The following is a 27,002-nucleotide window of genomic DNA, read 5'->3' as shown; positions in this document are numbered from 1 at the left end:
TGGTTGGATGGTTAGGAGGGCAGTGTCACTTCCACCCGACCAGAGTTCATAAATAAAAAAAAACGGCAATAACGTTCATGGCGGAACAAACGCGGAAACAAAATTTCAGTTTCCAACTAATATGGAATTTCCGTTTTAAGTTTATTGTGCATTGCTCAACCCAACAATCCCATTATACAAGCTTGTCAATACAAACTTTTAAAGCGGCTCGTCCCAAAACTAGCGGCCATACCTTCATGCATACGAGTAGCCTTTCACGGTTCGACAATTCCCCTTATTCCCTAGTAAATCGAGCACCACACTAGAATCAGGGAACAAATTTGCTGGTTCGCTTGCATTATTTAGATCTTTTAGACGATTCAAGCGTTCTCTTGGTCCCGGTGAACATCTGTGTCACTTCGTATCTATTTCCAAAAATATCTGCATCAGTTTTTGTTTTGTTGTATTCTCTTTTGTTTCCATAAAAAAAAAATGAAACCACTCCGTTTTTGCTCCCTCTTCACCCCTATTCCTCCCGTCTATTTGAACTCTAGGGTTGACACTTTGTTGTCTTATATACGTAGAATATTATCACTGCGAGGTGACGTTTTCGTCGATAGCGAGGCGAATATGGTGATTTCTTTAGTCTCAAAACTCGTCGGATCAAGTTTTCTGGATTCGGTGTGTCGAGGTGCTCATAGGTATGGTGTGTATGCATAAGTCCATATGAATAAGTGTATGTGCGCTGTAAACGTCTGCACATCTGTAGCGTGTTACGAAAAAAAGTGTTAGGTCACTTTAAATTTCAATTTCAGTGCTATGTGATGTTGTGTTAATTTAAATTTGAGTGTTATGTTGATTTAAATTTGTTCCCTTTGAGATTTCGCGGAGCGCCTCTCCCCCGACTGAGACGCGCGGCCCCCTTCCAGTAGGGTTTCTCGCCGCCGATCTCGCCGCCCCCTTCCCGGCCGGCTCCCCCCTCTCCCTCACCGGGGCGCTCTCCCTCTTCCGGGAGCCGCAATCACCCGGAGCTCCAGTCGGTGCGCGGATGGAGACGCTCCCTTCGTCGCCGAGGCACCCTCCCAAGTACGGCAGCGCCGCCGTCCAGGTCCGTACCCCGGCACCCCCCCTCCCCTCATCCCTGGATTTCTTTACGGCCGGTTCCAGCCTCAAACTGCTTGTTCGTCTCTGAACCCTTGCCCCAAACCCAATTACTTACCGTCTCCAAGCAGACGACTTTGTCTTGCTGTAACATGCTCGGGGTTTACATGCTGTGGTGCCGAATTGCTCAGCGGTAAAATGTTGTATTCAGCACCGAAAGATTTTGTCCCACTATGCTAGCTTAGCATTGTTGGTGGATGGCAAATGTAGTTACCAGTTAGTAGCACTTGAAGTGGATGGATTTAGTATGTACTTTTACTTTCATTACATGTCTGTCTCTTGAATGAGCTCTGTACAGGGTTACGGAACAAAACTGCATTCGTCTGTGCTAAAATATTGGTTGTGCGTCGTTGCTGAAAAAATGAAATCTATGTTGTCAGAATGCTTTGGAGCAGCTGGCATCCATTGATCTCATTGAGCTAAGCAAGGAGGCTAGAATTGAGCATTGCCGCGCAGCGAGGGACTTGAGCAGCTGCGGACGCTATGTCCAGCACGTGCTCAACTCATGTGGGCACGCCTCGTTATGTGCCGAGTGTAGCCAGAGGTGCGATGTCTGCCCTATTTGCAGAAGTCCAATACCTGATAACGGAAACAGGGTGCGGCTCCGCCTCTACCACAAATGCTTGGAAGCTGGGCTTATCTCTAAGCAGCATGACGAAAGGTTTCAGGAGAGAGAAGGCCATGGTGATCCTGTTAACATGGATGTCCAGCGGCTGCATTCCTTGTTTGATGTTGCCCTTCAGAATAATCTGGTCTCCCTGATTTGCCACTGTATCCTCTTTAGAAGCTTATACTTATGCTTTAATCTGTTAAACACAGTTTCATCGTCATTGTTTATGTAGTGCCTTCTTTTTCCATCTGTTACCTTGACATTCAGACCAGATATTACAGATGTTTGTTTGGATGAGAGTGCTGTGTCAAGTGATCCACTTCTGGCTTTTCTTTTGGACGAGGTGGTCATCAAGGACTGGTGCAAGAGGGCTGTTAATGCACTTATATCAGAGATATGCACCATCTGTATCCACCAACATTTAATTGATCTCTTCTAGTTCCAGATACACAACTTTTATGTCTTTTTATGAGCATTGCATCTCTTCACGCAAGCACAGCCACACTTGTTGAGGATTATTCTTATATATTGGTGAATGGTGATAACACCTTAACCACATCTTAGATAAATCTGGATTAGAGATGATGAAGTCTAAGTTACCCCAGCTGCAAAAGTTCGCAGTTCAGTTGGCAGGCATTTCAAGCGTTGTTGAAGCTATGATCGCATCTTTCAGGGAAGCAGCTCATGTGAATGACCTGCATCAGCTCATTGAGAACACAATGAAGGCAAAACAGGTAGTGTTCCAGAACTCCAGTGCTATTAGGGATAAATCTCACTGACTCGCTGTACAAACCAAATAACAAACCCTAAAAAGGAAAACTAGATAACAAGTTATTGTGAGCATGATAGTTGGTGCTGGGAGGTGTAGATTCGTTGAACAGTTTACTTCTATTTATGGTGTCCTTGCAAATGGATTTGGATACATCAATGCTTTAAATCGCGGGATATGGCAAATACTGTTAGCCCTCCAAATGAGCTATAGCGGTGCTATGGCCCGCCATTTAAAACTAGGTTGCATAGATCATGTAAGACTGGAATATGGACAGCTACAACAACATTCATCCCTCTTTATCTTCTCTCTTCCTTTTTGTTTCTCTATCTCGTTCACATATGCTGACCATCACTTTTTTAGCTGAAAGATTTTCAAAGAAAAGTAATCAGATGTTTCCTACACTATCATTATTTCTTCATGAAGTGTTCATTTTGGAGCTTTTCCTACAGCATTTGGAAGCCATGATTTGGTGCATCAGGCATGAATTTCTTGAGAAAATTCCCTCTCGCCATGCTAGTTTTGCAACTTGGAGCGCTGATGTGATCAAAAGAAAAACATCTGCAGAGGAGCGACAATGGCCTGAAGTTTCTGGTAAAACATCAGGTTATGACGAAGCCAACCAGGGTGTACTTTTCATCGAGCAGGCGCTACAAAACCTTGGGAATCAACAAAGTTATATGGATAATGATGATGAGAGGGAAATCACCTGTTTGCAGAATGAACAATCATCATCTATGTTCCGTTCCACAATTGATCAGTCTAATGTCAATAGTTATCCATTTAAAAACTTGCGCGAGGCAGTTGACATACTGTTTCTGCACGGAGGATCTGACATGGTGATTTCAAAACAAGCAACTGTATCCTTTTCTGTTATCAGATAGTGAACTTTTAAATTTACAATGTTACTCGCAAAAATTTGAAAGAGGCTACTCATATTTTTCTCCTTGACATTCTTTAGTTCTTATACTACATATTTGATCGGCATTGGACCAGACCAGATTCAGAATGGAGGTATCTTGTGGATGATTTTGCTGCTACATTTGGCATTTCTAGTAAAACTTTGCTTGAATGCCTAGTGTTTTGTCTTTTGGATGATCACTCTTCACAGGCTTTGGAGGTAACTGATTCACACCTGTCTTTTCTGGACATGATGTTGTTAATATTACTGCACATGTGCTAATATATGATCTATTAATTTTGCCTTTGCTTCCAAGTCATTTATCTTTTCCTATTTTGGTGCTTGAGAGTTTGGAGCTTTATCAGCTATTTGAGTGGTCAACACCTACCTACTATTAGTCATATCTGTCTAATGAGATCAGATTGTTTACTAGGAAGTGTAACTAAAATGCCATTGTTACATATGTTAGTTTATCGTTCTACGAAGTTTGCTTTGGAGGGCAATATTTTGAAAAGAGAGGAATAATGTTTTCAACAATTCAGCTGTCAGGGTGCCATTTTAGCATACATCTAGGGAGCCTGTTACTGTTAGTATATCCCATCACATTTTGTCTGTTTTCCCCTCTCAGTTATATATGCAAGTCTTGTACAGTTCTGCGTTCACTTTTGAGTCAATATAGTTTTGCTTATTGTACCAAATATATGATCTGGCCTTCTTGGTTTGTATTATTGCGGTGGTAGTGGCTACCTTTGACCATAAAAGATGCCCCTGCTAGGAGCCTAGGATTGTTGATTAATTTAGTAACTCGTACAGAATTCATATTCTTACAGTTACAGTACGGGATAAGCATGTAAATGGAGAGGTGTGTTGCATTGGAACTGTCCCTTTAGTTGCTGGCTTTCCTTTCACCTACCCTTGCATTAAAGTGTTGTTTATGATGTATGCTACTTAAGTGCTTATAACATTTTTTTGTTTTCTGAATTCCCGTGGATTCCTCCTTTCTCCATTTATGGTGCCAGTGGCGTTAGAACTTGAGCTCTGCTTGTAAATACTGCTGCCTGCTTATTCACTTGCTACTGATCTTGTCTTCGATTAACTATAAGTTGTGATGCCCATCTACTCTGTATGCAGGAGGCATGCTCTCTTCTTCCTAAAATTTCTAGCAAGGAAACACATCCAAAGATAGCACAAGTTCTTCTAGAACGTCACAAACCTGATGTGGCACTAGTCGTGTTAAAGTGCACAGGGGGTGATAGCTTCTCCGCTACTGCAAACATTGAGAAAGATGGGCTGTTATGTCTCACTGAGGCAGTGACTGCACTCCGTATACGAATTGAATATGGCCATGTAACAGAAGCATTTATGTTCCACAGGAGCTACTGCTCTAGGGTAAAAGAGCAAAGATCAGCAGATACAGCTCATGTTGAAGATGCTCACAGAAATTCTTGGATGTATCATGTTGAGGTGATGATGGCTGAGTTTTGTGAGATCTGCATTGATCGAAACGTTGTCGATAAAATAATTGACCTGCCTTGGGATTCTGAGGAGGAGAAACATCTTCACAAGTCCCTCTTTGATTCTGCTCGTGAGAGGCCCACAGGGCCATGTGGTAGCCTGCTTGTTGTTTTCTACCTCCAGGTAAATGGTCTGTATGCTTGAGTGAACGAAAGGTCCTCAGAGTCATGCTTACATGATACTTTAGCTGCCTAGTCTCATGAAATTGTTGTTTGATTCATTTCTCATTTACTTACATGCTACTTCATATTTCAATAGCCACGTACATCTTTCAGATGTTAAATGAACAAACATAACAGTTATAATTCAAAGCAGTAAAGCCTAGCAATCGCAGCATATTTTTCACGAATACAGAAATTCCTGCATCCTATTAGATAGTGGATTTCTACATGCAAGGGTGGGTGCTGTAGTTTGAGTTTTAGTTACTTGCGTGTATTGAAAATTTCTCAAAATAAGCATAAATGTGTACCATGTTATAACTTGTGCACCTGAAAAAAACCGCGCAGAGTGCCCAGAGAAGAATCACAAGATTCAAACTATGTTTTTTGAAGTGTGCTGTTACATCCACTTGTCTTTCTTGTACTGGTGTATTGCATTGCATTTTTTTAGGATTTTTGTATTGCATTTTTTTTTGCAAGTGCACATAACCATCTATTTCTTTTGCTAGAATTAGTTTTTAGGTGCAGAAGTACTGAAACCTTAAACCTAAGCATCTGTACATTGGCTTTTCATATTATTAATGTACATATGCCAAACATGGCAAAATGATTCTTTACTAGTTTGTACATCTAGAGATACTCTCTATATTCAAATAATGTAATGAGTATAATATTTAATCAGTGGCATTGTGATGTTAGAAGAAATGAACTGGAAGTTCGCACCCACTCTGTCTTTTGTCTGTAGGAGTCTTTTCTTGCCTCGTAGAGGTTTTGTTATCATGCTTCATGAATATCTTAACATTTGATGCTTAAAAGCAATCTTCATTTTGTTAAAACTTATAATAATTTTATGTTTTTGATATGGTGGTTTCTGTAAATGGCCTTCCTCTTTACATTTTTGCATGTTGCCTGTGGCCTCGCTGTTATTTGCGAAACATACCCTTGCTTTTAATTGCTCTAGTCTAATTGAAGTTAGACTAATAGAAAACAAAGCATTAGTATTCTTAGTTCAGTTGAAACTACTACCATGAGCTACTGATATATGCATATATTTCCAACTTCTCATCATTAGGAAACACATCAGAAGCTAATTATCTGAGGACTTTCTGTTTTTCCTGGTTGTTCTTTTAGCGTTATCGTTACTTGGAAGCATATGATGTTCATTGTAGCCTTCAGAGCTTTGAGCAAAATGTGCTGGAGTCTGCTGGTGAAGAGGTTGCATCCAAAATCAGTACAATTGCTCAATGGAGAGAAGGTTTAGTGGTAAGTACTTCCCTAGTATAGTTTTGTTTTGACTTGCATGTCTTGTTCTTATGCTTTATTTTGTCAGGAAAATAATTTGTGATTTGTTCTCTTCACAATATATGCATAGGCAATCGCTGGGACTTGATTTAAGGAGTACTCCCTCTGTTGCCGTTTTAGTATGTGTGTAGTTAACCTCTTAAATGTTTGATAGCTAATATACAGAAAAAGGAATTGGCATTTGCTAATGTTGCTACTAGGTTGGTCATGATTTTTTTATTAAATATATGGGGAATAGCTGGCCCTCTGTGGACCTCCAAACATGATATACTGCAACTTATACAGTATTGCCTCTATTTGGAGGGACCTGGCATTTTTGAAAGCATGTGATCGCACATCTTTAACTTTGACTAATATATAAAAAGCTAATTAGATTGATCACATCAAAACAGTATCAATAGATTTTCATGAAATATATTTTGGCAAAATAGCAATCTCATAGTTGTCCACTAACATATTCATATCAAAAGTACATGCTTAAGACTGCCAAAAGTCACAAACGTCCTATTATTGTTTAATAAAGAGAGTAGTCTTTTTTGACGAATGGAAGAAGCCTATTTTCTTCAACACATTATCTGCTGTACCGCATGATTCTTTTCAGGTGTAAACGCAATACTCAGTATTTTTGTATATATGTTTTTGCAGGCTAAATGCCTTGAGATGCTTCCTGAGGTCCAGAGGGAGGCTGCAAGGGCCATCAGCAGCGGAGACCAAAGTCAATTTGCCATCCGAACTATGCAAATGTCTTCGCCAGTTAATCCTTCAGTTAAATCACCTAAGCCTGCCATTGGATTGAGCTCGTCCTTCATCCCTGCTCTTCAGAATAAGCCAAACCCTCTCCACCCCAAGAACATCCATGCATCGACTGATTCTGGTGTTCTTACCAGTAGTATCCGTTCAGAGTTTGGCAGAAACGTTCCATCTATTCTTCAATGTAGGCCAGTCCCCCCTGGGACGCCTACATCCAATATGAGATCAACTGCAGGGATCATGTTCCCCTCTGTGGGCCAAAATAGTGAGAATCCATATTTAAAAGGGACCAAAGAACTTGGGTTTATGAAAGGAGAGTCAGGTTTTAAAAAAGGAGCCAAACCTGCTGGTCATGATTCACTTCCTATGTATTTCAACTTGGGTGCTGGTGATACACCTATGAAAAGGCAAGGACCAAGTTCATCGAAGACTGAGCGTAGCAAAACCACTTTCTTTCAAGGAAAAGATTCTGTTAGAAAAGGAGAGTTTGACTTCGGTTTGCGTGCTGAGAAGCCTTTTATCTTAAGTGGCACCAATGCTGGTCACAATGGCCACACGAAGGTATCTGAGGGTGCTGGATTTTGGGAGGGTCATATGGATAGAACAAAAGTTCCTGCAACACCAAACATTTTCAGGTAATCCTTATTCTGTATGTGGCAATATGTTTGGTTATTGTTTTACTTTATGGTGCTTCTTTAGTTACCATTAGTGGACACGGTAACTTCTGAGGTCTAATATGCTTTAAAAGAGAAGTTTCATAGACCAAGGGTTTAGAGTAACTTCCACTTGATTGGATAACACTGTTTGGTAAAAAGGGCAGTTCCAGGGAAATAACCATGGCCCATGGGTGGTTCCTGCGGAAAACGGTTTTTGCCTTGCAAAGTTTAATGTTGAAGTTGACACCATTATCTGTCTGGTAGTGTGAGTTTTACTGTTCATTTGGTTTTAAATGTAAATATCTGGATGGTTTTACTTTTAACTTACTTGGAGCTGATTGTGATGGGTGTGTTCCTGATGTTGTGTCGATCTTTGTCCCTGGGCTGTCAAGGTGGGAAGTTTGGTACTACATCATATCAAACTTTGTCCACCAGTATGAAAGACAATTGCAAAGAATCTGGATAAGTAGAAATTTTCAGATAGATAACAAATGGCTGGCCTCATTGAAATGTGTTTACATGGGAAAAGTAAAGGGTTTGTTTGGCCACTCCCCTACATACTGGCACATGTTCTTTGAGGACAAATTGGTGGCTATGCATCTGGCAAAGTTGGCTAGCAAACGGGTCTAATACAAGCGGTTAGAAGGCTAGGAAAAATTATGCTACAGACGTGGCTTAGAACCAGACTTTGTCACTAAACTTGAAGCTGCCTAACTTGCTGAATCAAAGTTTGCAGTGACCAAATATTCCCTGGCAGAGAAATTAGCTGGGTTGATGTAAAACATTCCATATGTGACCTAATGTAACTCAACATATATTCATATAGTTCTGGTGGTAATAATGGATATTGGTCTCAACTGGTATGGCCTACCATTGATGACATAATCGGCCTTCACTGGTGATTAACTGAACCTCCAAGTGGTGACAGCAATTACCGTGAAAGCTCCTTCTGCCAGGAAGGCAGGCATGGATGTGCTATACATTGGTGAATAAAATGTTTAAAAAATAACCATGTTGTTTCTCTTATTTGAAGCTTGGGCAAGAAATCTTCAGTTGGTGAAGGAGCAGCCGGCAAAGGCGGGTCAAGGTGGAGACGGGATGAGTCTAGCGAAGATGAAGACGAGAAAAGAAGCGGTGGGTACATGGAGAGTGGAGCTTCCCTTAATAAAACCCGAAGGCGGCCGAGATTTTCAAGAAGATGGTAGACCCTCCCAGCCGGTCCTAGAAGTTTAAACAGAATACTAACAGTTTGATATGTACTCATTGTTTGAGCCCTGCGTGGCAGCCTAGTATTTATCCAATTGTACCATAATACCGTAGCCATCATCTACAGACCCGAACAAGTTGAGAGCATCGGCCTTTAATCAAAATCTCAAGCAAGTACACTTGTTCGTTCAGTCGAAGCTTGTTGACAAGGATGCTATATACAGCCTGTGTGTTCCACGTGTTGACAACGCCAATTTTTGAACCAATAGCCTGTATATTCTATCTTTTCACATTATGCTTTAGATGGTTATACGTTTGCTTCGAAGTAACTGGGTGTGGGTGTTTAGAAAACTGAACTAATTATTCCAAATATACTTCCGGTTACGCTAAACCCTACCATTGCCATCAACAGCCACCTGCTTGCAGCTACAGTATGATGTCTCTTCTCATTTTGGAATACAGAGCTTTAACACATAGCAAGAGATTAAAGCCGAAGAAGCATTCGAGCTGAAGCTCACCTTTTCACAAACTTCAGGGGAGGTTCATATCTCACGACAAGGGCTTTTTTGATCATGGCTTATGAGTTCCATCTTGAGTTTAACGACTCTTTTTGAGATGTAAAGCTGCCGCTGTGCAGACATGAAGACCCCCCCCCCCCCCCCCCATTGTTTTTTTTGCTGAGAGCCTTCATGCGGATGTGACGAAACATGTAAAATATAGGAAGCATGCGGGTGTGTTTTAATCATAGTAGCTTATGAAGTTATGAGGATGAATTGTACTATTGTACCAGTACATGTAAGCGTTGATCAGAAATTTGTGATCAATAAACTAGATGTCACTACATAAAACAAATAGGATGTGTTGTTTCAAGAATGGTAATGCAACGTAAAAGAAGTAAATTATCATCTTCCTTTTTTTATTCCTAAAAAAACTCATCTTCCTTTTTGTCATTAAAAAGCTTCCAAAGGAAGAAAAAATCTACCATATCACTCTAAAACCCCTTCTTCCAGTCTAGTAATTAAGATGGCTCACTTGGGACCGGATGAAACAATGGTTGTAGCACAGACTTGGATGCGATCTTGGGATCACCTGCAGGTATGGGGCCGAATCAAAACCGCGGACACATAAATGTGTCACTTCATTATGATCGAGGAGAATTACAAGCACGAGACCATAGGTCGTCAACAAAATGAAAGCTTCCAATTAAGGTGCTTGAAAACTCTCGTCCAAATTACTGCCGAATAAAACCATGACTGTTTATTTTCCTCTAATATTTCAGAGTATTCCAAATATTCAAACTAATGTTGGAGAAAGCATATCTAAAGTTATATGACATTGTATATTTCACATCCTAATTCTTAAGGTGGGAAGGTATATGTGGGGATGTATATATAGCATTTGTTAGCTAAACATGTGATAAGTGTTGAGCAAGTCATTCAAAAAAATGTATAGCTTCAGCTTGGTCATGCAAGAAGGCAGTGCAAAATCTTATGACTATTGTGTGTATCCATGTTTTGCTTCACGTTGAAAAATGAAGAAGAGGAAAGAATGGTGGAAAATTCTTGAAATGAGCAGGTGAATGCGCAATCACACAAAAAATATCGAGTTGTTTGTTGACGTCATGACAACCGCATGAAGAAAAGTGAGAAGTTGAGGGATATCCACTGTATAAATACTCCCGTTTCTCCTCTTATTAAGGACTTGTGATTTGCAAATGTAAAATCAATCTTGACCTGCCGCTAGTCTGGAATATTGGAAGAAAACAATGGTGTTGTTCAGGGACATCCTCAATGGTCCGCCAGACAATCTCGTTCCGCAGTAGGCGTTGGAATTCTTCCCCCCCTTCTCGAAATACTTTGCAAAGCAGATCCACACAGGAATGGCTCGCAGATCATTACCTCCATTTGTGCAAATGCCAGGGCTGCAGCTTTCTGACAGTCTGGGGGTCATTGTTGGCAAGGATACTTATTGATTTAGGCAGTTCATCCTTGCCAAGAGGGAGCTGCGTCAGTTTGTCGTGGGCACCGTTTCCTGGAAGGCCCTTAAGTAGATCCCTATATTGTTCACTGAACTCCAATTCCTTGTTTTCAGATGAATATAATTTGCCCCATCCTTTCAAATAGTCCCATTTGCTATGCTTGTCTTCATACCCTGTAAAATACATATCATCATCGGAAATCTTCATTGTGATAGAATCCTCGTCTTCATCACCCGAGATCTTGTGATGTATCCACCATACGCCTTGGTGGAACAGTTTTTATGGCTTCATAATCATGGCGCCGCAGCGAGGCGAGGGCTTCATAATATAATGTTCCCATTTAAACCTTTTTTTACAAGGGAATCTAAATATCCTTGCATGAAAAAAATGAAGTGGTTGTAGATTCATCATTCATAGCTCTAACGTCTCATGGATCATCCGGGGTGGTGCCTCACACGCCGGTGACGGAGGTGATGAATTCGATCGTAGCCTCGTGGTTATCCTCCCAGGATGGGCAGTCCGGAGAGGAGATCATTGCTTGCACGCATCCCAACTCGTCAACCAAGCACTTTTTGCAGCCAACCCCTCAGCTTTCCTTATTTTCCCGCTCAACCACCTCCCCTCCGCCTTCTTCTCATCACTTCTTCCAGAGCCTCCGGTAGTCCGGTGGTTGAAAAATGAAGAAGAGAAAAGAATGGTGGAAACTTCATGAAACGAGCATATGAATGCATGGAAATAACATGAAAAATATTGAGTGGTCCATGGACGCCATGACAATCACATGAAGAATAGCGAGAGAGGTTTGGGGATAACCATTGTACTATAAATACTCCCATTGTGCCCTAATTCAAGACTTGGATTTGCAAATGCAAACTCATCAATCTCCTAAGATGACGTAGTATGGAGCATTGGAGGAAAACAATTGCTCACCAAGCAATGGTTCTCATGGCGACAAAAACCAAGCATTGATTTCAGTCATGGTGAGCTAGACAAAGAATGCCGCTCCAACAACCGACTAGCTTGTTTTAGCATGCTACCTTGGGTAGGCCACAACTCTAATCTTTAGATGGAAGATTGAGTTACGTGGCCTATCTGTGGAATCACCATCGACCCCAACCATCTGTATGCCCTCCAGACAATCTTGTTCCGCGAGTGGCCGGTGGGAGGATTCTTGTCCTCTTTCTCCAAATACTTTGCAAAGCAGATCCTCATGATTAGCTTGGAGTTTTAGATTAGACCAATAAGGAAAGAAAACAATATAAGAATAGTCACTGACGATAATTTCATTTGTAATCTAAAATGCTCCCATCTTCCTTTTTGTCATTGAAAAGACTCCAAAGGGATTTTTTTACTACATCACCCTAAAAACCCTTGTTCTAGTTTAGTAAGATCGTTCAGTTGGGACCATATGAAACAGTGGTTGTAGCACATACTTGATGCGATCGGAGGGGAATGCCCTTCATGTATGGGGCTGAATCAAAACCGCACACACACAAACATGTAACTTCATTATGATAGAGGAGAATTACAAGTACGAGACCATAGGTCGTTAACAAAATGAAAGCTTAGGATAAAACTTTTGTCCAAACTACTGCCGAACAAAACCATGACCTCTTGTTTTCCTCCAATCTTTCAGAGTATTCCAAAGATTCAAACTAATGTTGGAGAAAGCATATCTAAAGCTATATGATACTGTACGTTTCACATCCTAATTCTTAAGGCAGGAAGGTATATGTGGGGCTGCATATATAGCATTTGTTAGCTGAACACGTCATAAGTGTACGTTGAGAAAGTCATTAAAAAATGTATACCTTGGGGTGTGCCATGCAAGCAAACACTACAAAATCTTGTGACTATCGTGAGTCCATGTTTTATTTGCTGTTGAAAAATGAGAAAGAAGGGTGGAAACTTGGTGAAATGAGTTGGTGAATGGCAACCACATGAAAAATATTAAGTTCTCCATGGACGCCATGACAATGGCATGAAGAATAGCGAGAAGTTTGGGGATAACCATTGTACTATAAATAATACTCCCATCATGCCCTCATTCAAGACTTGGATTTGCAAATGTAAACTCTCAGTCTACCGAGATGGCGTAGAATGGAACATTGGAGGAAAACAATTGGTCACCAAGGACCGGTGCCCATGCCGCCAGAAACCAAGCTCCGGCTCCTGCCACGGTGTGCCAGACAAAGAACGCCACTCCAACAACCAACGAGCTTATTCTAACAGGCTAGGCCACAACTCTAGTGTTTAGATAGGCGGTCGGGTGTTGTGACCTATGGATTGAATCATCGTCGACCCCAACATCTGGATGTGACGATGTGACATCCTTCGCACAGTCTTGTTCCGCAGTGGTCCGTGGAATCCTTCCCATGCTTTGCAAAGCAGATTCACGTGATTAGGTTGGAGTTGTAGAGTAGAGGGATAAGGAGAAAAGCAATGTAAGAGTGGGTACTGCAGACAACAATTTCGTTTTTTTTGTAAGAAGATGTCATGCATGAAAGAAAGAAGGGAAAGAAGTGGTTATAGATTCATTGGTAGCAAAGCAAATGCAGGCGGTGCCGGTGACGGAGGGAGAGAGAGAGAGAGGAGATGATCGCTTGCACGCATCCCAACTCCCCAACCGAACCGACTACTTTTTGCGGCCAGCCCCTCGCCTTTCCTTATTTTTCCCGCGCGACCACTTCCCCTCACCTCCGCCTTGTTCTCGTCGCTTCTTACAGAGTCTCCGGTGCGGTAGGTACTCCGGCGCTCGGTCGCGGCAACCCAGACCAACCATGGAGCAAGGCGGCGCCGACGCTGCGGCGAGGCGGATGGGCAGGCTCGCGTCCCACCTCCTCCCGCCCACCTCCCAGGCACGTTACTCACCGTCCACCCCTTCGCTTCTTCCTGTCTCGATCAACCCAGATTTGGACTGCTCCCCGCCGGCGCCGCTAGCGTAGCGTAGCCGGGCGTGCTGGACTGGGCTCGTAGCTTGTGCTTGTGCGCGTGCGTGTGGTCGGATTCGCGTTCGCTGATCGGAATTGAGCTACTACCCGCCCGCTGACGGGGAATCGCTGCTAGCTTCCTGCAGTAGGAAACTGGGGCCTCCAGTTTTGATTCGCGTTTTGTACGCTCCTCTTTATTTATTTTTTCCTTCGGGATCGCGTAGTAAGGGCTAAGACCATATTCCTCATGTTGGCATCGTAATAATGGCCAATTGGTAGTTTCTGATGCGGATTTCTGAAATTGGCTGATCAAATGCCAGCGTGCTGATAAATTATGCAGTTTCTACTACTAGATGTTAGTTGTCGACTAAGGGATACATATCGGGAACCACTGATGTTCACAGATTCCATGTAGTTTAAGCCCTGTCCAACACATATGCAGTTAGAATGAACTAACTGCCTAGTACAAGCATGCTGTCTTGTTATGACATTTCAGATCAATGAGCCATGTAGTAGACTGAGAACCACACTTGAACTATCCTTAACTGGAGGATGTATCGGATACTGCAATAACCTCGGGTTCAGCTTCAGACACGCAGCGGTTGACAAATACTGCTGGGCTTAATTTTTTTGTTCTCCTTACTTATTTTGTAGATGGAGGAGGTCTCCATCCTGAGGGGCTCGAATTGCCGTGCAAAGGGTGCGGCGCCAGGATTCAAGGTTGCAGTCCTGGGTGCTTCTGGTGGGATTGGTCAGCCACTCTCGCTGCTTATGAAGATGAACCCGCTTGTTTCGGTTCTCCATTTGTATGATGTTGTCAACACGCCTGGTGTCACGGCTGACATTAGCCACATGAACACCCGTGCTGTGGTATGCTCCTTGACCTTGTATTTATTTCCTGTTTATGTGAAGTTGCTATATGATAATATTACAAATTGATTCTGAAAGGATACTGTAGCTGCATGTTGCTAGGCCTCTAGTATAATTGCTCTCCATCTGATGTTTTTTGGTCATATTTATATCATACAGATGGTGGCACATTTATCTTCTCAAGTGTATGTACTTGTGGCAAATACGCTAGAATCTTAGCATTAGCCTGCTATAGCTGTTATAAACTTATAATCCGGGAAAATAACTAGCTAATTTCCAGTGATATTCGCATCCTTTTGAAATTCATGTTAAATGTGGAGCTCTACAGTGATCTCAGAAGAAATGTACATAGTACCCGATCATTCAGAAGTAAATTGTGGATCAACCATATATAGCCTAGTTGCGTTTGTATGAAATATATTGATTTGTGATTGTATTCCCACATATCTTTGACTACCCGATTATCATCCAATTTTCGAACCTTAAAGTTATTCTGATCATCTAGCGCAATTATGGTACGATCTTATTTCTACAGGTGCGTGGTTTCGTGGGCCAGCCGCAATTGGAAAATGCTCTTACTGGAATGGATCTTGTGATCATTCCTGCTGGCATCCCTCGGAAGCCTGGGATGACAAGGGATGATTTGTTCAACATCAATGCTGGAATTGTCCGGACTCTGTGCGAGGGTATTGCAAAATGCTGCCCAAATGCAATCGTGAATATTATCAGTAACCCTGTCAATTCTACCGTACCAATTGCTGCTGAAGTATTTAAAAAAGCTGGGACATACAATCCTAAGAGATTGTTGGGGGTGACAACACTTGATGTAGTGAGAGCCAATACTTTTGTGGTATGTACTTCAAAATAGTTTACCATATTTGCCTATTTCTTTATTATATCTTTGCCGTATTATATCACTACTAGTTTCTACATGGATAGTTTCTCCAATTCTTATTCCTGCCCTTGTCTGTTTACAGGGTGAGGTTCTTGGACTTGACCCCAGAGATGTCAATGTTCCTGTTGTTGGCGGGCATGCCGGAGTTACGATATTACCACTCCTTTCGCAGGTGGTTTCAGTTGCTGCAAATGCTGAACCATATGTGTCGCTGAGGTTTCCGATTTTACCCTGTTCATTTTTATAATTCCTTAATGGTACTTCCCTATATTTGTAGGTTAGTCCTCCCTGCTCGTTCACCCCTGAGGAAATTAGTTATCTCACCTCACGCATACAGAATGGTGGGACAGAAGTTGTGGAGGTATAGTTTTCCATATCATTGTAATGCTTCATCTTGTATGAATAATGGAGCAAGGAAAAGTCAATTCAAAAGTTCCATCTGCAATTGCTCAGCTCTGAATACTTGTTTAGATTCTCTGTTGAGGTATCTGTGTATTATTGGCTATGTATATTTGGTCGTGTCCAATCATAATAGGATAGGTTACTCCTACAATTCAAACTTAACCGGAGTGCGAATGTGAACTGGGATATATTGGAGAAGGAGAAAGGGAAAAAAAGAATAAAGGCGGTGTGAAATTAAGGAGGATAGTGAAGTTCAATTTCAGTTCTACAGTATTAATCCTCCTTTGTTCATTTTATTTTCCATTGTTCTCACTTACAACTGGGATCAATGTGCTGTTCAAACAGGAACAAAATTGATGTTTGATAACATACTGACTGAGATTTGGCCTACCACAAAGGCCCTCATTAGGAGTACAGCTGAAACCTTCTTCAGTCATAGAGTCCTGCACATTGTCTGTACTTTTTCTTTGAGGAAAGGGGCATAATGCCCCCAATTTCATTCACATGAAACTGATCATTCATGGTCCAGTTTTTTCACATCCAGCCATGGTTTCGCCGCAACCTAACTTCAACCGTCAGAAATCAATATTACTCCATCTACGTACAGACCAGAGCATCCTGACGAAACAAAACTTTCTGCACCCAACTTATTACAGGAAAACAGAAAGCAACAGTAAAACTACAAAACATAGGTTATCTTGATGGAGGAACCAGAACACTTGAAACCAGGCATGTATTTCGTACCCTCTCAAACTCCAACCTGTGCCACATCAATGCCTGCATTCTAGTGATGTCCACTCAGACGCAGCATCAGCGGCCCCCAGCCTTGTCTTCAATGAAAAACCTCAGTTGCCACCAGCATTAACAGTTTTGCTCTGTGACGTTACAGTTTTTGCAAGCTTTGTTTCTGGATATCAGCCCAAAAGGTAGTACATATGAAAACTATACTTGTTGGGTCCTGAGGGAACACTCCTTGGAAAGAGGCCTCATTTGTAGCTTTCCAGATGGCCCAGATCAAAGTAGTTAGCCCTACTGCAACTTTCAAACTATTTGCGCCAGGAAAGCTCTTAATCATCCATACAGTTACATCATCAAAACTACCAAGCACCCAGTTTTATAGGAACATTTTATTATTCTCCGCACATACTTAGCAACAAGATGGCTGCACTTGTTTAGCTCTATAACTAACAAAACTGAATAAGAACTGACATGCTACACTTTTTAGAACATAAGAGTGAGGCAATAATACATGCGAGATGGATAGGTGCTCTGAGCTTTGTTTTTAATCCTTACTGCTCTTGATGCATTTCAGGCGAAAGCAGGAGCAGGATCGGCAACTCTTTCTATGGTTGGTTTCTATCGCTTCTATGCACATTAGTGTATCTGGTTTTCTATTTTCCAATGCTGGATGAATTAACAGTACTTGGCTCCTTCCTAGGCGTATGCGGCAGCTAAATTTGCAGATGCTTGCTTGAGAGGATTGCATGGTGATGCTGGGATAGTGGAGTGCTCTTATGTGGATTCTCAGGTTTGTTTATTTCTTGATTAGTCTTCACTTAACATTATTTGTGATCTGCAAATCCCCTTTTGCTCGTATTCTCTGACGGGAATGTTTTCCTTGTGCTGGTGCTGAAGGTGACGGAACTGCCTTTCTTTGCATCCAAAGTTCGCCTAGGTCGTTCTGGCGTCGAGGAGATCTTGCCACTTGGTCCACTGAACGAGTTTGAAAGGTCTGTAGTTAAATGCAGAGCTAACCCTGCTTTCACCGTTCATCTTAGTCTTCAGTACCAAGTGCACGCATGTATACTTTCCTGTGAGGTTGATACATGCCCAAGTTATCGTCGCTAGGCTCAGTTAACAGTTCATATGGTTCAGAACCTCCACTATTAGATACTGACAGGAGGTCAGTCTCATGCCTTCTATCGGCCTAGCTGGACGCATGAATTATTGCCCATACTGTTCCATGCACAGGAACAACAAGTGTACAGGGTTTTCCCCTTGTTGAAATGTCACAGATTGGGACACACATCCCCATTCGTGGGCAGATCACATCATGCCTGGATTATTTCTTCAGATCCCACATCTGGAGAAGAACCATATGACAGGATCTCACATATGAGCGGTGCTGCATCTGAACAGAACGCGCTGTCGCTGCCATTATTTATGACAGGCCAATTGTTTTCGATATCCTGTGACCATGCTGACCTGTAATGTCGCTATTGCAGAGCTGGACTGGAGAAGGCGAAGAAGGAGCTATCCGAGAGCATCCAGAAGGGTGTGTCATTCGTCAACAAGTGAGTTACATACATCATCTTGTTGGATGTGCTCCCCAAGTCCAACACACGTCGAATTGCATATACATATGCTGTTTGTGCTTTTGCTTCATGCAAACAGGCTACCTCTGTGTGTGTGGGTCGTTCTGTAAAACTCTTTACATCTTTTCTTACGGTTGTAACAAATATATGAAAAGCCTGAGATACATATGATAATAAATAAAGTTTCAAAGGGGCGCTCTTTCTCTAGCTTATCAGATTTATTTACGATATCCTTCCTGCGACAGCACTGTATGTACACCAAGTAAAAGAATGTGTGGAGCTCACTCTGCATGCATGGATGATGTGCGGATGGATAATGCACTAGCTGACGGTGAGTGTTGTCAGAGTCAGACCATGCATCCGATGCAAGGTATTTCATATTTTCACTTTCAACATGCTGTTGCTTGCACAATAGATTGATAGCACAAAAAAAGAATTGTATTATCTTATTTTCTGTTGGGTTGAAGAAAAACAGTGTGCAATGGAGACGGTGTCTGGTTGAGATCTTGACATGCACACGGACTCTGACGATGTTATCTGAGACAGCAATAAACAAGAGAGCATGGCACTGGAAAGTGCGAGCATGGATCAGCTTTCGATCGATCCATGAGCAATAAACAAATGGACAATTACGTGGCTGGGGCCTGGGGATGGAGTGCCACTGTGTTTGTCACATCGACCAAACACGAGATATGAGTGCCTATATCTGTACTCCTTGAGCTGCCACACCACTTGTTGTTCACTGCTGTCTATGGACCAACTGAAGCTAGCTGATTCAGATCCCAGAACAGTGGTAGTAGTTAAGATTCATGGCTTTATTTCTGATTTTAATCTGTCTCATATCCAGTTAACTAGATGATCGAAATCTCAAAGTGACCACTACAGCATCAATTTGCAATAAAATTCCCTTTTGAAACAACTTTGGCATTGGCAATATAAAATATACACCGTAACCCAATTATTGAAGCATCTCATCCATGCATGCATGTGCCAAATTGCTGGATGGTAAATAATACTACAATATTGAGTAGCCTTTTGCATTTGGGGTGACCTCAACTAAAGTTCACCTAGGCATATAAACTAAGAGTTCCCTGAGATATGGAGGGCTGTCATTCGTTGATCTCAGCTGCAATTCTTATATGTGTTCTTCTTCAGTTTGGTTAGGTTCGGTAGTACTACTACTTGTCTGGCAGAACCAAACGATAGTGTCCATCATATTCATCCTCTCAGCTCAAATGCTTCCTCACTAAACTATTATATCCAGTTAAATACACTGCCCACAAGCGCTGATCGAATCCCAGCCTCGAGAGTCGAGATCATCGTTAACATGTTACATGTTCTTAATCACGATATATTCCATGTTGGGGAACATGACGATCACCTGTCTGTATGAACTTGTGTATACTATATATGCATGTTGGATATGTATATACATTATTTATGCAACCTAAAGAGATCTTCTTGGCTTGCCCTACCAACTAAAGACATGCTGCATTTTATGCAGACAGCCACTGTGCCAACTTTGCATTGTGTATCTCAACAGCTTTGTGTCTCCAATAATCAAGTCCTGGTCGTATCTATATCTTTTATCTTTAGGGCTGTACAAATCATGCAATATCTCCTAAACAAATCAAGAGGGCCAATGAGATAGACGTCCACACAAACAGGCCGATCGTATAGCTTTAGTTTATTCGAAGAAAACATATTATTCTTGCATACATATGACTCATGCACGAGTCACAGAGAAGATATGCATGTATTCCGGGATATGATCTCATGCACTCCTGATTAAAGTATTGCTAAGCAGGATACTGTTGGAGATTTTTTTAAGAAACAAAAAATAATAGTACTAGATGATACGTTGAGATCTTCATACGCGTTGAATTATTGGATGGTGTATCTTCTGATAGCAGACACAGATGGTGCAACATGCATAATAATTGATGCATATGACAATATATATATATATATATATATACATACAGCTACGTACGTCCATTTTTTTTGTACAAGAAATAAAATTCCAAACATGCATGTATCCAGAAAAAGGAATGCCAATGCACGTGCAATATGTAGCTAGGTATGCAAAACAGCAAAAACATTATAAATTCCAAACAGACTGGTTCTCCCATTTCATCAGTGTGATTTGGATTGTGCAGCAACAAAGTAGCTAGAGCTAGGGACCAAAACTTGCAAGTTGGCTGAGAAATTCTCGTCACCATGCATGAGTGCAACATATTATTAAGCTCATGTATGCACATGCATGAATTCCCCGCCATGAGATCCTCTCTTAATTTTCCATATTATCGTATTATGAATCATCCAAGGAAAGGATGGACTTGCATTGTATGCATGAGCTGGTTTAGCATTCTCCTTTTGCAGTGTTTTGATCAGAATTGGCACCGTAATGTTGGTGCAGCGCCGAGTTGAGCCTCCTCACAATATCATCCACTGTCGAGTTGAACCCCGCTTCCACCTGAAATTAATTAAAGTTGCACATACTAGTTAAATTAATACTCTGTATTAACACAGAAGTGTGTACCTAAAGCATTACCTCCCAAAACAGCGATCAAATAAGGTAGTCAATCGATTATGAATAATGCTATGATTCCCACAATATCATGATCGAAATTAAAGGATGAGATGCTACAATTTTCATTTTCTGGTAGTCAGGTGAATAGGTGATAGAGGTATTACAGTAATTATGGGTTGAATTCAAAGTAGATGATTCTATGTGCACGTACAGTCTGTTTGTTGGAAAATAAAAAATAGGTATCCTTTGAGCGACACTAGTAGAAAACAGGGCTTTGGTCCAAAGCCACTGAGAGCTTTAGTCCCGGTTTAAAAACGAACCCGGACCAATGGGGGGCATTAGTCCCGGTTCAAACAGCGCAGGCTTTAGTCCCGGTTCGTTTGGACCCTTTAGTCCTGGTTACCAACCGGGACTAAAAGGGTGGCGGCAGGCTACCTCCGGGGCAAAAGCCTTTAGCCCCGGTTTGTATTACCAACCGGGACTAAAGGTCTACCCTTTAGTCCCGGTTGGTGTTAACAACCGGGACTAAAGGCTTTCTAGGTTTTTTTTGGCTCCCCACGCACCTTCACCCCCCCCCCCCCCTTGGATCGCCCTTTTTAGGTTTGTAAAATATAAAGGAAAATGGTAGAAAATTCAAAAAATAAAATGTTTTGAGATTTTTATATGTTACGCAACCTACTATTAGGGAAAATTAACAAATTTGAATTTCGACTTTTTTTGCAGAAAAACTTTCGAAAAAGGTAAAACGGCTTTTCTGGTTGCATACGATATATCAAAATGATCGTGGGTTTACCCGGTTAGCCAATTTTTAGATTCTCAAAATTCCAAATGGAAATATGAAAGCAGGAAGATTTTAGTTTTTGCTAGAAATTCAAGATTTTATATTTTTTAAAATTTTAAATTAATAATTGCATCCTGCATAAAAATTATTAAAAAATTAGAAAAGATAAAAATAATTAAAAATAATAAGAATTAAAAAGTTAATGTTTATTTATTTATTCAAGATTATTATTACATCATTGCTTTTGTGTATTAAAATAATTATTTGTAATTCAAAACATAAAGAAGTGTGACATCGACCAACATGTTAATAGGATTGATATGATACTAGTATCAATAACATGTGCGCGAAGAGCGGGACGGGAAGGAACTTGGAAGTTAAGCATGCTAGTGCTGAAGTAGTGGGAGGATGGGTGACCGAGCGGGAAGTTTGACTAGAGATTAAGTATAGTTAGAGACTAAACTTGTCAAATAACTGAAATTCTTGAAATTCTGTAAAAAAAGAAAAAAAAAGAAGAGTGAAAAATAATTAGAAAAACAAATAGATAAAAAAATTAACGAAATAGAAACCGGGACTAAAGGTCGTTCACCCCGGCGCGCGCCAGCCGCCCACGTGGCGAGGCCTTTAGTCCCGGTTTGTATTACAACCGGGACTAAAGGGGAGGGCTTTAGTCCCGAATGACTAGTCCCGGTTGCAAAACCAGGACTAAAGGCCCTTATCAACCGGGACTGAAGCCCCTTTTTCTACTAGTGTGACAATGTGCGTGGTAATGAAAAAAGGGAAGCGATTGTGCTATGTCACCTTGTATTATGTGTACCAAAGGCATTTGATAATATTCACTCGATCTCACTGCAAAAATATTGAAGCGGCATATATGTGCCTGACAAATTTCTAAATATGTTTAAATGTGTTGTTTAGTCAGTGATCTAGTCGCATGAGAAATTACAGATGAAAGTTCCATGCATCGTCCACCTGATCTCTTAAGATCTTATCTAGTAACCAATGCAGGTTTGATTCCAACACCTGAACTAACATATATGGCCTGATCGAAAACTTATCATGATCTATCTTTGTGTGAGTTATCTTCAACACATACCTATAGGCATTTAAATCTATATTATATTTTACATTATCCTTTTCTATTTGATATTCCGCTGGGGTTTTCACATTTCCATACCCCTCAAGCATCTTTTTGTAGATTTCCTTCTCTAGCAAGTACTTGCCAATACAAACATATGTGCAGCAAACAAATATCTTGAGAAATTATTGTTGAACCTGCCTACATGAAATGACTACTACATGTTCAGATAGCGGTTTAGCTATAGTGCTTCATGATATAAAGTTTTCCAGCTCGTGTCATTTTAGTGGTCGACAACATGTTCTCTGTTTTGTTGGAGGGATTAACCATTTGCAGTGGAGATGTTCTCGCAAGAAAATTATGATTGTGTGCATCAACCGAAGCGGGGGATGGAAGCATGCATCACCTCCACACCGACTGACGTACTCATGATGCAGTAATTAATGGCGCTCTGCGGGGATAGCTTGAGTCTACAGCCTCCGGCATATCGAGCCTAATATTCTTAGGTTACTACTTGTTACACGGATACTTAGAGAGAGGATGTAGCAAAATCATCAAGCATCCATGCATAAACAAACTATAATCATACATTAAAAGCAGCATTTTCTACATTACAAACTCATGCATAAGCACATCCATCAGTGCACCAATGCTAGAAGATAAGCACTTCAATTATTGTCTTATGAGCAGAAGAAAAAACGGTTTTATTTTGCCCATGCACCTCTCTACACATGCATTGTGCATATATGAGGTTCTTCTATAGCTCAATCTGTTGAGATTTTGTCAAGTCTCGATCGATTTAGAAAGTGCACCTTCAGTTTAGCAAAAAAAAGTTACAACTTGCACTTTTCTAAAAAAATTGCAACTTTTCACTGATTAAACCACTTAGGAAATTTAAAAAAAAAATGGGATTTATCAAAATCGATAAGATAAACACATCCTTTACCATTTGGACGGGATCCATTGTCATCAAGGTATTAGTAGAATGAGATGAAATTACTTTATTGCATGCATGGTGCGTTCAGCAAGCGATTTAATCTGCACTCTGGCTGTTTGAGCTGTGCAGGAATTATAGTATAGATGCAGTTTAATCAGTACCAATTATGAATTTCACTTGCCTTTGCGGTGATGGTGATGATGGCCGTGGCGGCCGGGAACGGCATGACACTGGTGTGCGTGATGGCGAGCCGAAGCGCCTCCACCTCCGCCAGCACCCTCACCACCAAACCCCTGGCGTTCTTGCAGTGGATCAGGACCAGCACGCTCTTCTCGTCCGACACCCTCACCTCGATCTCCGGCAACCCACCATCTCCACCGCCGCCGTGGCTCTGCTCGCCGACGTCGTCACCTCCGCCGGCTTGGCCCAGGCATGGCTTCTTCTTGTTGACGAGCACGGCGGAGCGGACGATGTTGGTGGTGGTTGCGGCGGCGCTGTCGCCGTCCTCGAGCGTCTTCACCTTCTCCTGCAGCTCCCTCACATACTTCACTGCGTCCCCAAGAATTGTGGCCTTGTCCATCTTCAGATCAGTTTAGCAGAGATCAGTTCATGGCGGTCATAAAAATTCTTAATTAACGCATGTGATGTTAAATTCTTAATTAATCTGGTTGTCAGCAGTTTAATATGCTACACTAGAGGATTAGCAAGAAGAAGAAGCATGGAATGAAATCGAGGAAGGTGGAAGAAGAAGAAGAACCTTCTTGAGGCCGGGGATGACGGTGGAGAGCTCGATGAAGCGCTGGTTGATCTTCTCCCTGCGGCGGCGCTCGGCGATGATGTGGTCCTGCACGGGCCCGCCGGCAGATGCCGACGCCGACGAAGACGCCGCCGTGCCTCCTCCACCACCTGCTCCCTGTCCGTGGGACGCCGTAGCTGCTAGTAGTCCCCCAGCACGCCTCCCTGCGGTGGGCGTACTGTGGCCTCCTCTTGCGGCGGCGGCGGCCGGACTCGGCAGCGAGGCTTCAGTCGTCTGTGCGGACGCGGCACTGAAGTTCCAGCTCATGGGTCTGCTGGTCCTGGCGCTGGCCGTGTGCGATGACCATCCGGCGGCGGCGGCGGCCGTCGCATCGTAGTCCATGGCGGCGGCGCAAGGGCTGTCGCATGAGCTAGCGCTCCAGCTGTTGCTCGCTCGGTGCTGGTCCACTTGCACCGTCAAGTCCGCTCGGAAGCCGTCGCCTGCAGCGGTCGATTGGCGCCGCAGCGCCTGCAGCGAGGGGAAGGCTGCTGGGCCAGGACCAGCACCAGCACCAGCACCAGCACTGCTGCCGCCGCCGTCGCCATAGCCACCAGTACCGCCGTACGCCGGAGGAGCGACGGCGTGGTGCTGCTGCTGGTCCAGCGAGTTCATCGCCCACTGCATGAAGTCGTCCATGGCTCAACTGATCGATTACTCCTCCCTGCAAGCTAGCTAGAAGAGACAAATCACTTCACCTGGCTGGCAGCTTAATTAGCATGATTGGAGTGATGATGATCTGAAGCACAAAATACATCCAGATCTCTTTCACTCTCTGGAGCTCAGTCTCTCTCTAGACAGCAGAGAGAGAGAGAGAGAGAGGGAACAAATACCAAAAGAATAGTTTTTCGTGGTGTGTCCTAATCCTACTAGCTACGACTAGTATTATACTTGTGCATTTTACATTGCACCCCACGGAGAATATAGTATATATAGGTCAGTCCATTGATCACTGTACGTTGATTCATGCTTCGAGATTCGCGCGAACCTTAAAAAAATGTGTTGTTTTAAAATGGTGATGCCTAACTTAATTAGATGAAAGTTGTATTTACTTGTATGCACCTCTTATGAAACAGCTCTATTAATTACATATCGGAGCCGGTAAGAAAAGGCATTGCTACACTATGTATGTGCATTATGCATCCATATATATATGGACTTGCTTTTGGCTCCCAGCTCCATGGAGCTCTTTATTATCAAAATACGCACACTTGTAAGTTTGGTGAACTTCACGGAAAAACAATATAAGATGGTCCATAATTGCTGATAATGCCGCTTGATATATATACACGTACCCTATATCGCCATACCCGTCTCTATGCTTCAGCCACGTTAGATGTAAAATTTGGTAAATTTATATAGGCTTTCCTAATTTTAAGCTAGATGAGAATTAGTTTAGTTTTCAGTCAACTCATCCACGCTTCATTCAACGCATCCTAGCTAATTCATGCGCCCACTTTATCTTCTCAGCCTTCGATTCTTCTTCCTGGCGCAATGTGAAGGGGATTCACCGGAGACAAAGAAGAATGCCATGTGCAAAAGAGGTAGTGAGGCAGTCGACTAAGAATTAATTAGCCTAGTTCTCAGTCAGCTGCCCCTGAGAGGGGCCCAAATTATATTGCACTTTTACATGATACATGCAAGGAGTCTCTTGGATTGCATAAAACTTTTGAATTTTGTTTCAAACAAAATGTAATATCATCGATCGAGCAGGGGAAAGCCGAAAACTCATACACATATACTATATTTTGCGTGTGGATGCACGTTCGAAACGAGTCAACTTTTGAGCGTATATATACTCAATCGAACTATCTATGTGCGTGCTACACATATGTAGCCTGCTACTTAACTAATTAATAATTCTGGAGGCCCCGTGACCATTTCTAGGGTTCATACGGCCGGTTTCTACGTGTAGACAGCTCTAGTAATTAAAAAACACTAATCATGTCGATGGCTCAATTATTTTGATTTTCAGTGCACCGTGCCAAGTGTCACTCTCGTGTTATGAAGTTGAGCATGGCATGCTTGCATGACACATCACCGTCTCACTGTCTTGCAGGCACGTGCATGAGGGCCCCAAACTTCAGAGAGATCCCAACTTCAGAAATGAACGAGCGTGCACATGCATAAATCTACATGATCTATTTTGAAAGCTGTTATTGAACATGAAACAATATAATTGTAGATGGAAATGGGGCAGACAAGTCAGCATTGCATGTGTATATGTCAATATGTGCAACAGCCATATGTGGTTGTGTGGCTGGATTCATGAGCCTGCAGGTGAGATACTGTCGATCTTGCTCATCATGCATAGACTTATTACTATTTCACAAGACTAATCGAACTAAGCAGAATTATGGATGTGCACCAAAATTTGACCCGGCGCTGCTATATGTGCGACAAACTTCGGCCGATTCTTGTACGATCGTGCCGGGAGCTTTGCTTCACGCGGGGCTGGCTCTCTGGTTGGTAGACCCCACCTA

General features: G+C 42.1%; 3 protein-coding genes across 3 annotated transcripts; 2 read left to right on the top strand and 1 right to left on the bottom strand.

The window, feature by feature from the left end:
* Nucleotides 1-875: 875 nt before the first annotated feature.
* Nucleotides 876-9,198, top strand: LOC127326353 (E3 ubiquitin-protein ligase HOS1). Its single transcript, XM_051353220.2, has 10 exons — nt 876-1,087; nt 1,521-1,911; nt 2,023-2,157; nt 2,315-2,484; nt 2,972-3,379; nt 3,481-3,639; nt 4,552-5,058; nt 6,225-6,356; nt 7,041-7,780; nt 8,835-9,198. The coding sequence occupies exons 1-10, from the start codon at nt 1,028-1,030 to the stop codon at nt 9,004-9,006; spliced, it is 2,874 nt and encodes a 957-aa protein (XP_051209180.1). The 5' UTR covers nt 876-1,027; the 3' UTR covers nt 9,007-9,198.
* Nucleotides 9,199-13,651: 4,453 nt separating this feature from the next.
* LOC127326333 (malate dehydrogenase, glyoxysomal) lies at nt 13,652-18,604 on the top strand. The gene is made up of 9 exons (XM_051353208.2): nt 13,652-13,843; nt 14,570-14,785; nt 15,321-15,635; nt 15,763-15,852; nt 15,958-16,041; nt 17,395-17,430; nt 17,521-17,610; nt 17,718-17,812; nt 18,308-18,604. The coding sequence occupies exons 1-9, from the start codon at nt 13,766-13,768 to the stop codon at nt 18,378-18,380; spliced, it is 1,077 nt and encodes a 358-aa protein (XP_051209168.1). The 5' UTR covers nt 13,652-13,765; the 3' UTR covers nt 18,381-18,604.
* Nucleotides 18,605-20,478: 1,874 nt separating this feature from the next.
* LOC127326332 (uncharacterized) lies at nt 20,479-25,397 on the bottom strand. Its single transcript, XM_051353207.2, has 3 exons — nt 24,484-25,397; nt 23,908-24,306; nt 20,479-20,873 (listed from the first exon to the last, which is right to left on the bottom strand). Exons 1-3 carry the CDS (start codon nt 25,156-25,158, stop codon nt 20,760-20,762), a joined length of 1,188 nt encoding a protein of 395 aa, XP_051209167.1. The 5' UTR covers nt 25,159-25,397; the 3' UTR covers nt 20,479-20,759.
* Nucleotides 25,398-27,002: the final 1,605 nt, after the last annotated feature.

Source organism: Lolium perenne, chromosome 5, assembly GCF_019359855.2.
Source record: "Lolium perenne isolate Kyuss_39 chromosome 5, Kyuss_2.0, whole genome shotgun sequence".
NCBI lineage: Eukaryota > Viridiplantae > Streptophyta > Magnoliopsida > Poales > Poaceae > Lolium > Lolium perenne.
The sequence above is the reverse complement of the archived record's forward strand: the minus strand, read 5'-3'. Positions and strand labels throughout refer to the sequence as shown.

Excerpts from the sequence above, each read along its gene's own strand:
- LOC127326353 (XM_051353220.2), top strand. The coding sequence starts at position 1,028 with ATGGAGACGCTCCCTTCGTCGCCGAGGCACCCTCCCAAGTACGGCAGC. Across the intron at positions 3,380-3,480 it reads TGATTTCAAAACAAGCAACT|TTCTTATACTACATATTTGA; the intron begins GTATCCTTTTCT and ends GACATTCTTTAG. Across the intron at positions 5,059-6,224 it reads TTGTTGTTTTCTACCTCCAG|CGTTATCGTTACTTGGAAGC; the intron begins GTAAATGGTCTG and ends TTGTTCTTTTAG.
- LOC127326333 (XM_051353208.2), top strand. The coding sequence starts at position 13,766 with ATGGAGCAAGGCGGCGCCGACGCTGCGGCGAGGCGGATGGGCAGGCTC. Across the intron at positions 14,786-15,320 it reads ACATGAACACCCGTGCTGTG|GTGCGTGGTTTCGTGGGCCA; the intron begins GTATGCTCCTTG and ends TTATTTCTACAG. Across the intron at positions 17,431-17,520 it reads GATCGGCAACTCTTTCTATG|GCGTATGCGGCAGCTAAATT; the intron begins GTTGGTTTCTAT and ends GCTCCTTCCTAG.
- LOC127326332 (XM_051353207.2), bottom strand. The coding sequence starts at position 25,158 with ATGGACGACTTCATGCAGTGGGCGATGAACTCGCTGGACCAGCAGCAG. Across the intron at positions 24,307-24,483 it reads TCATCCCCGGCCTCAAGAAG|ATGGACAAGGCCACAATTCT; the intron begins GTTCTTCTTCTT and ends ACTGATCTGAAG. Across the intron at positions 20,874-23,907 it reads TCATCACCATCACCGCAAAG|GTGGAAGCGGGGTTCAACTC; the intron begins GCAAGTGAAATT and ends AATTAATTTCAG.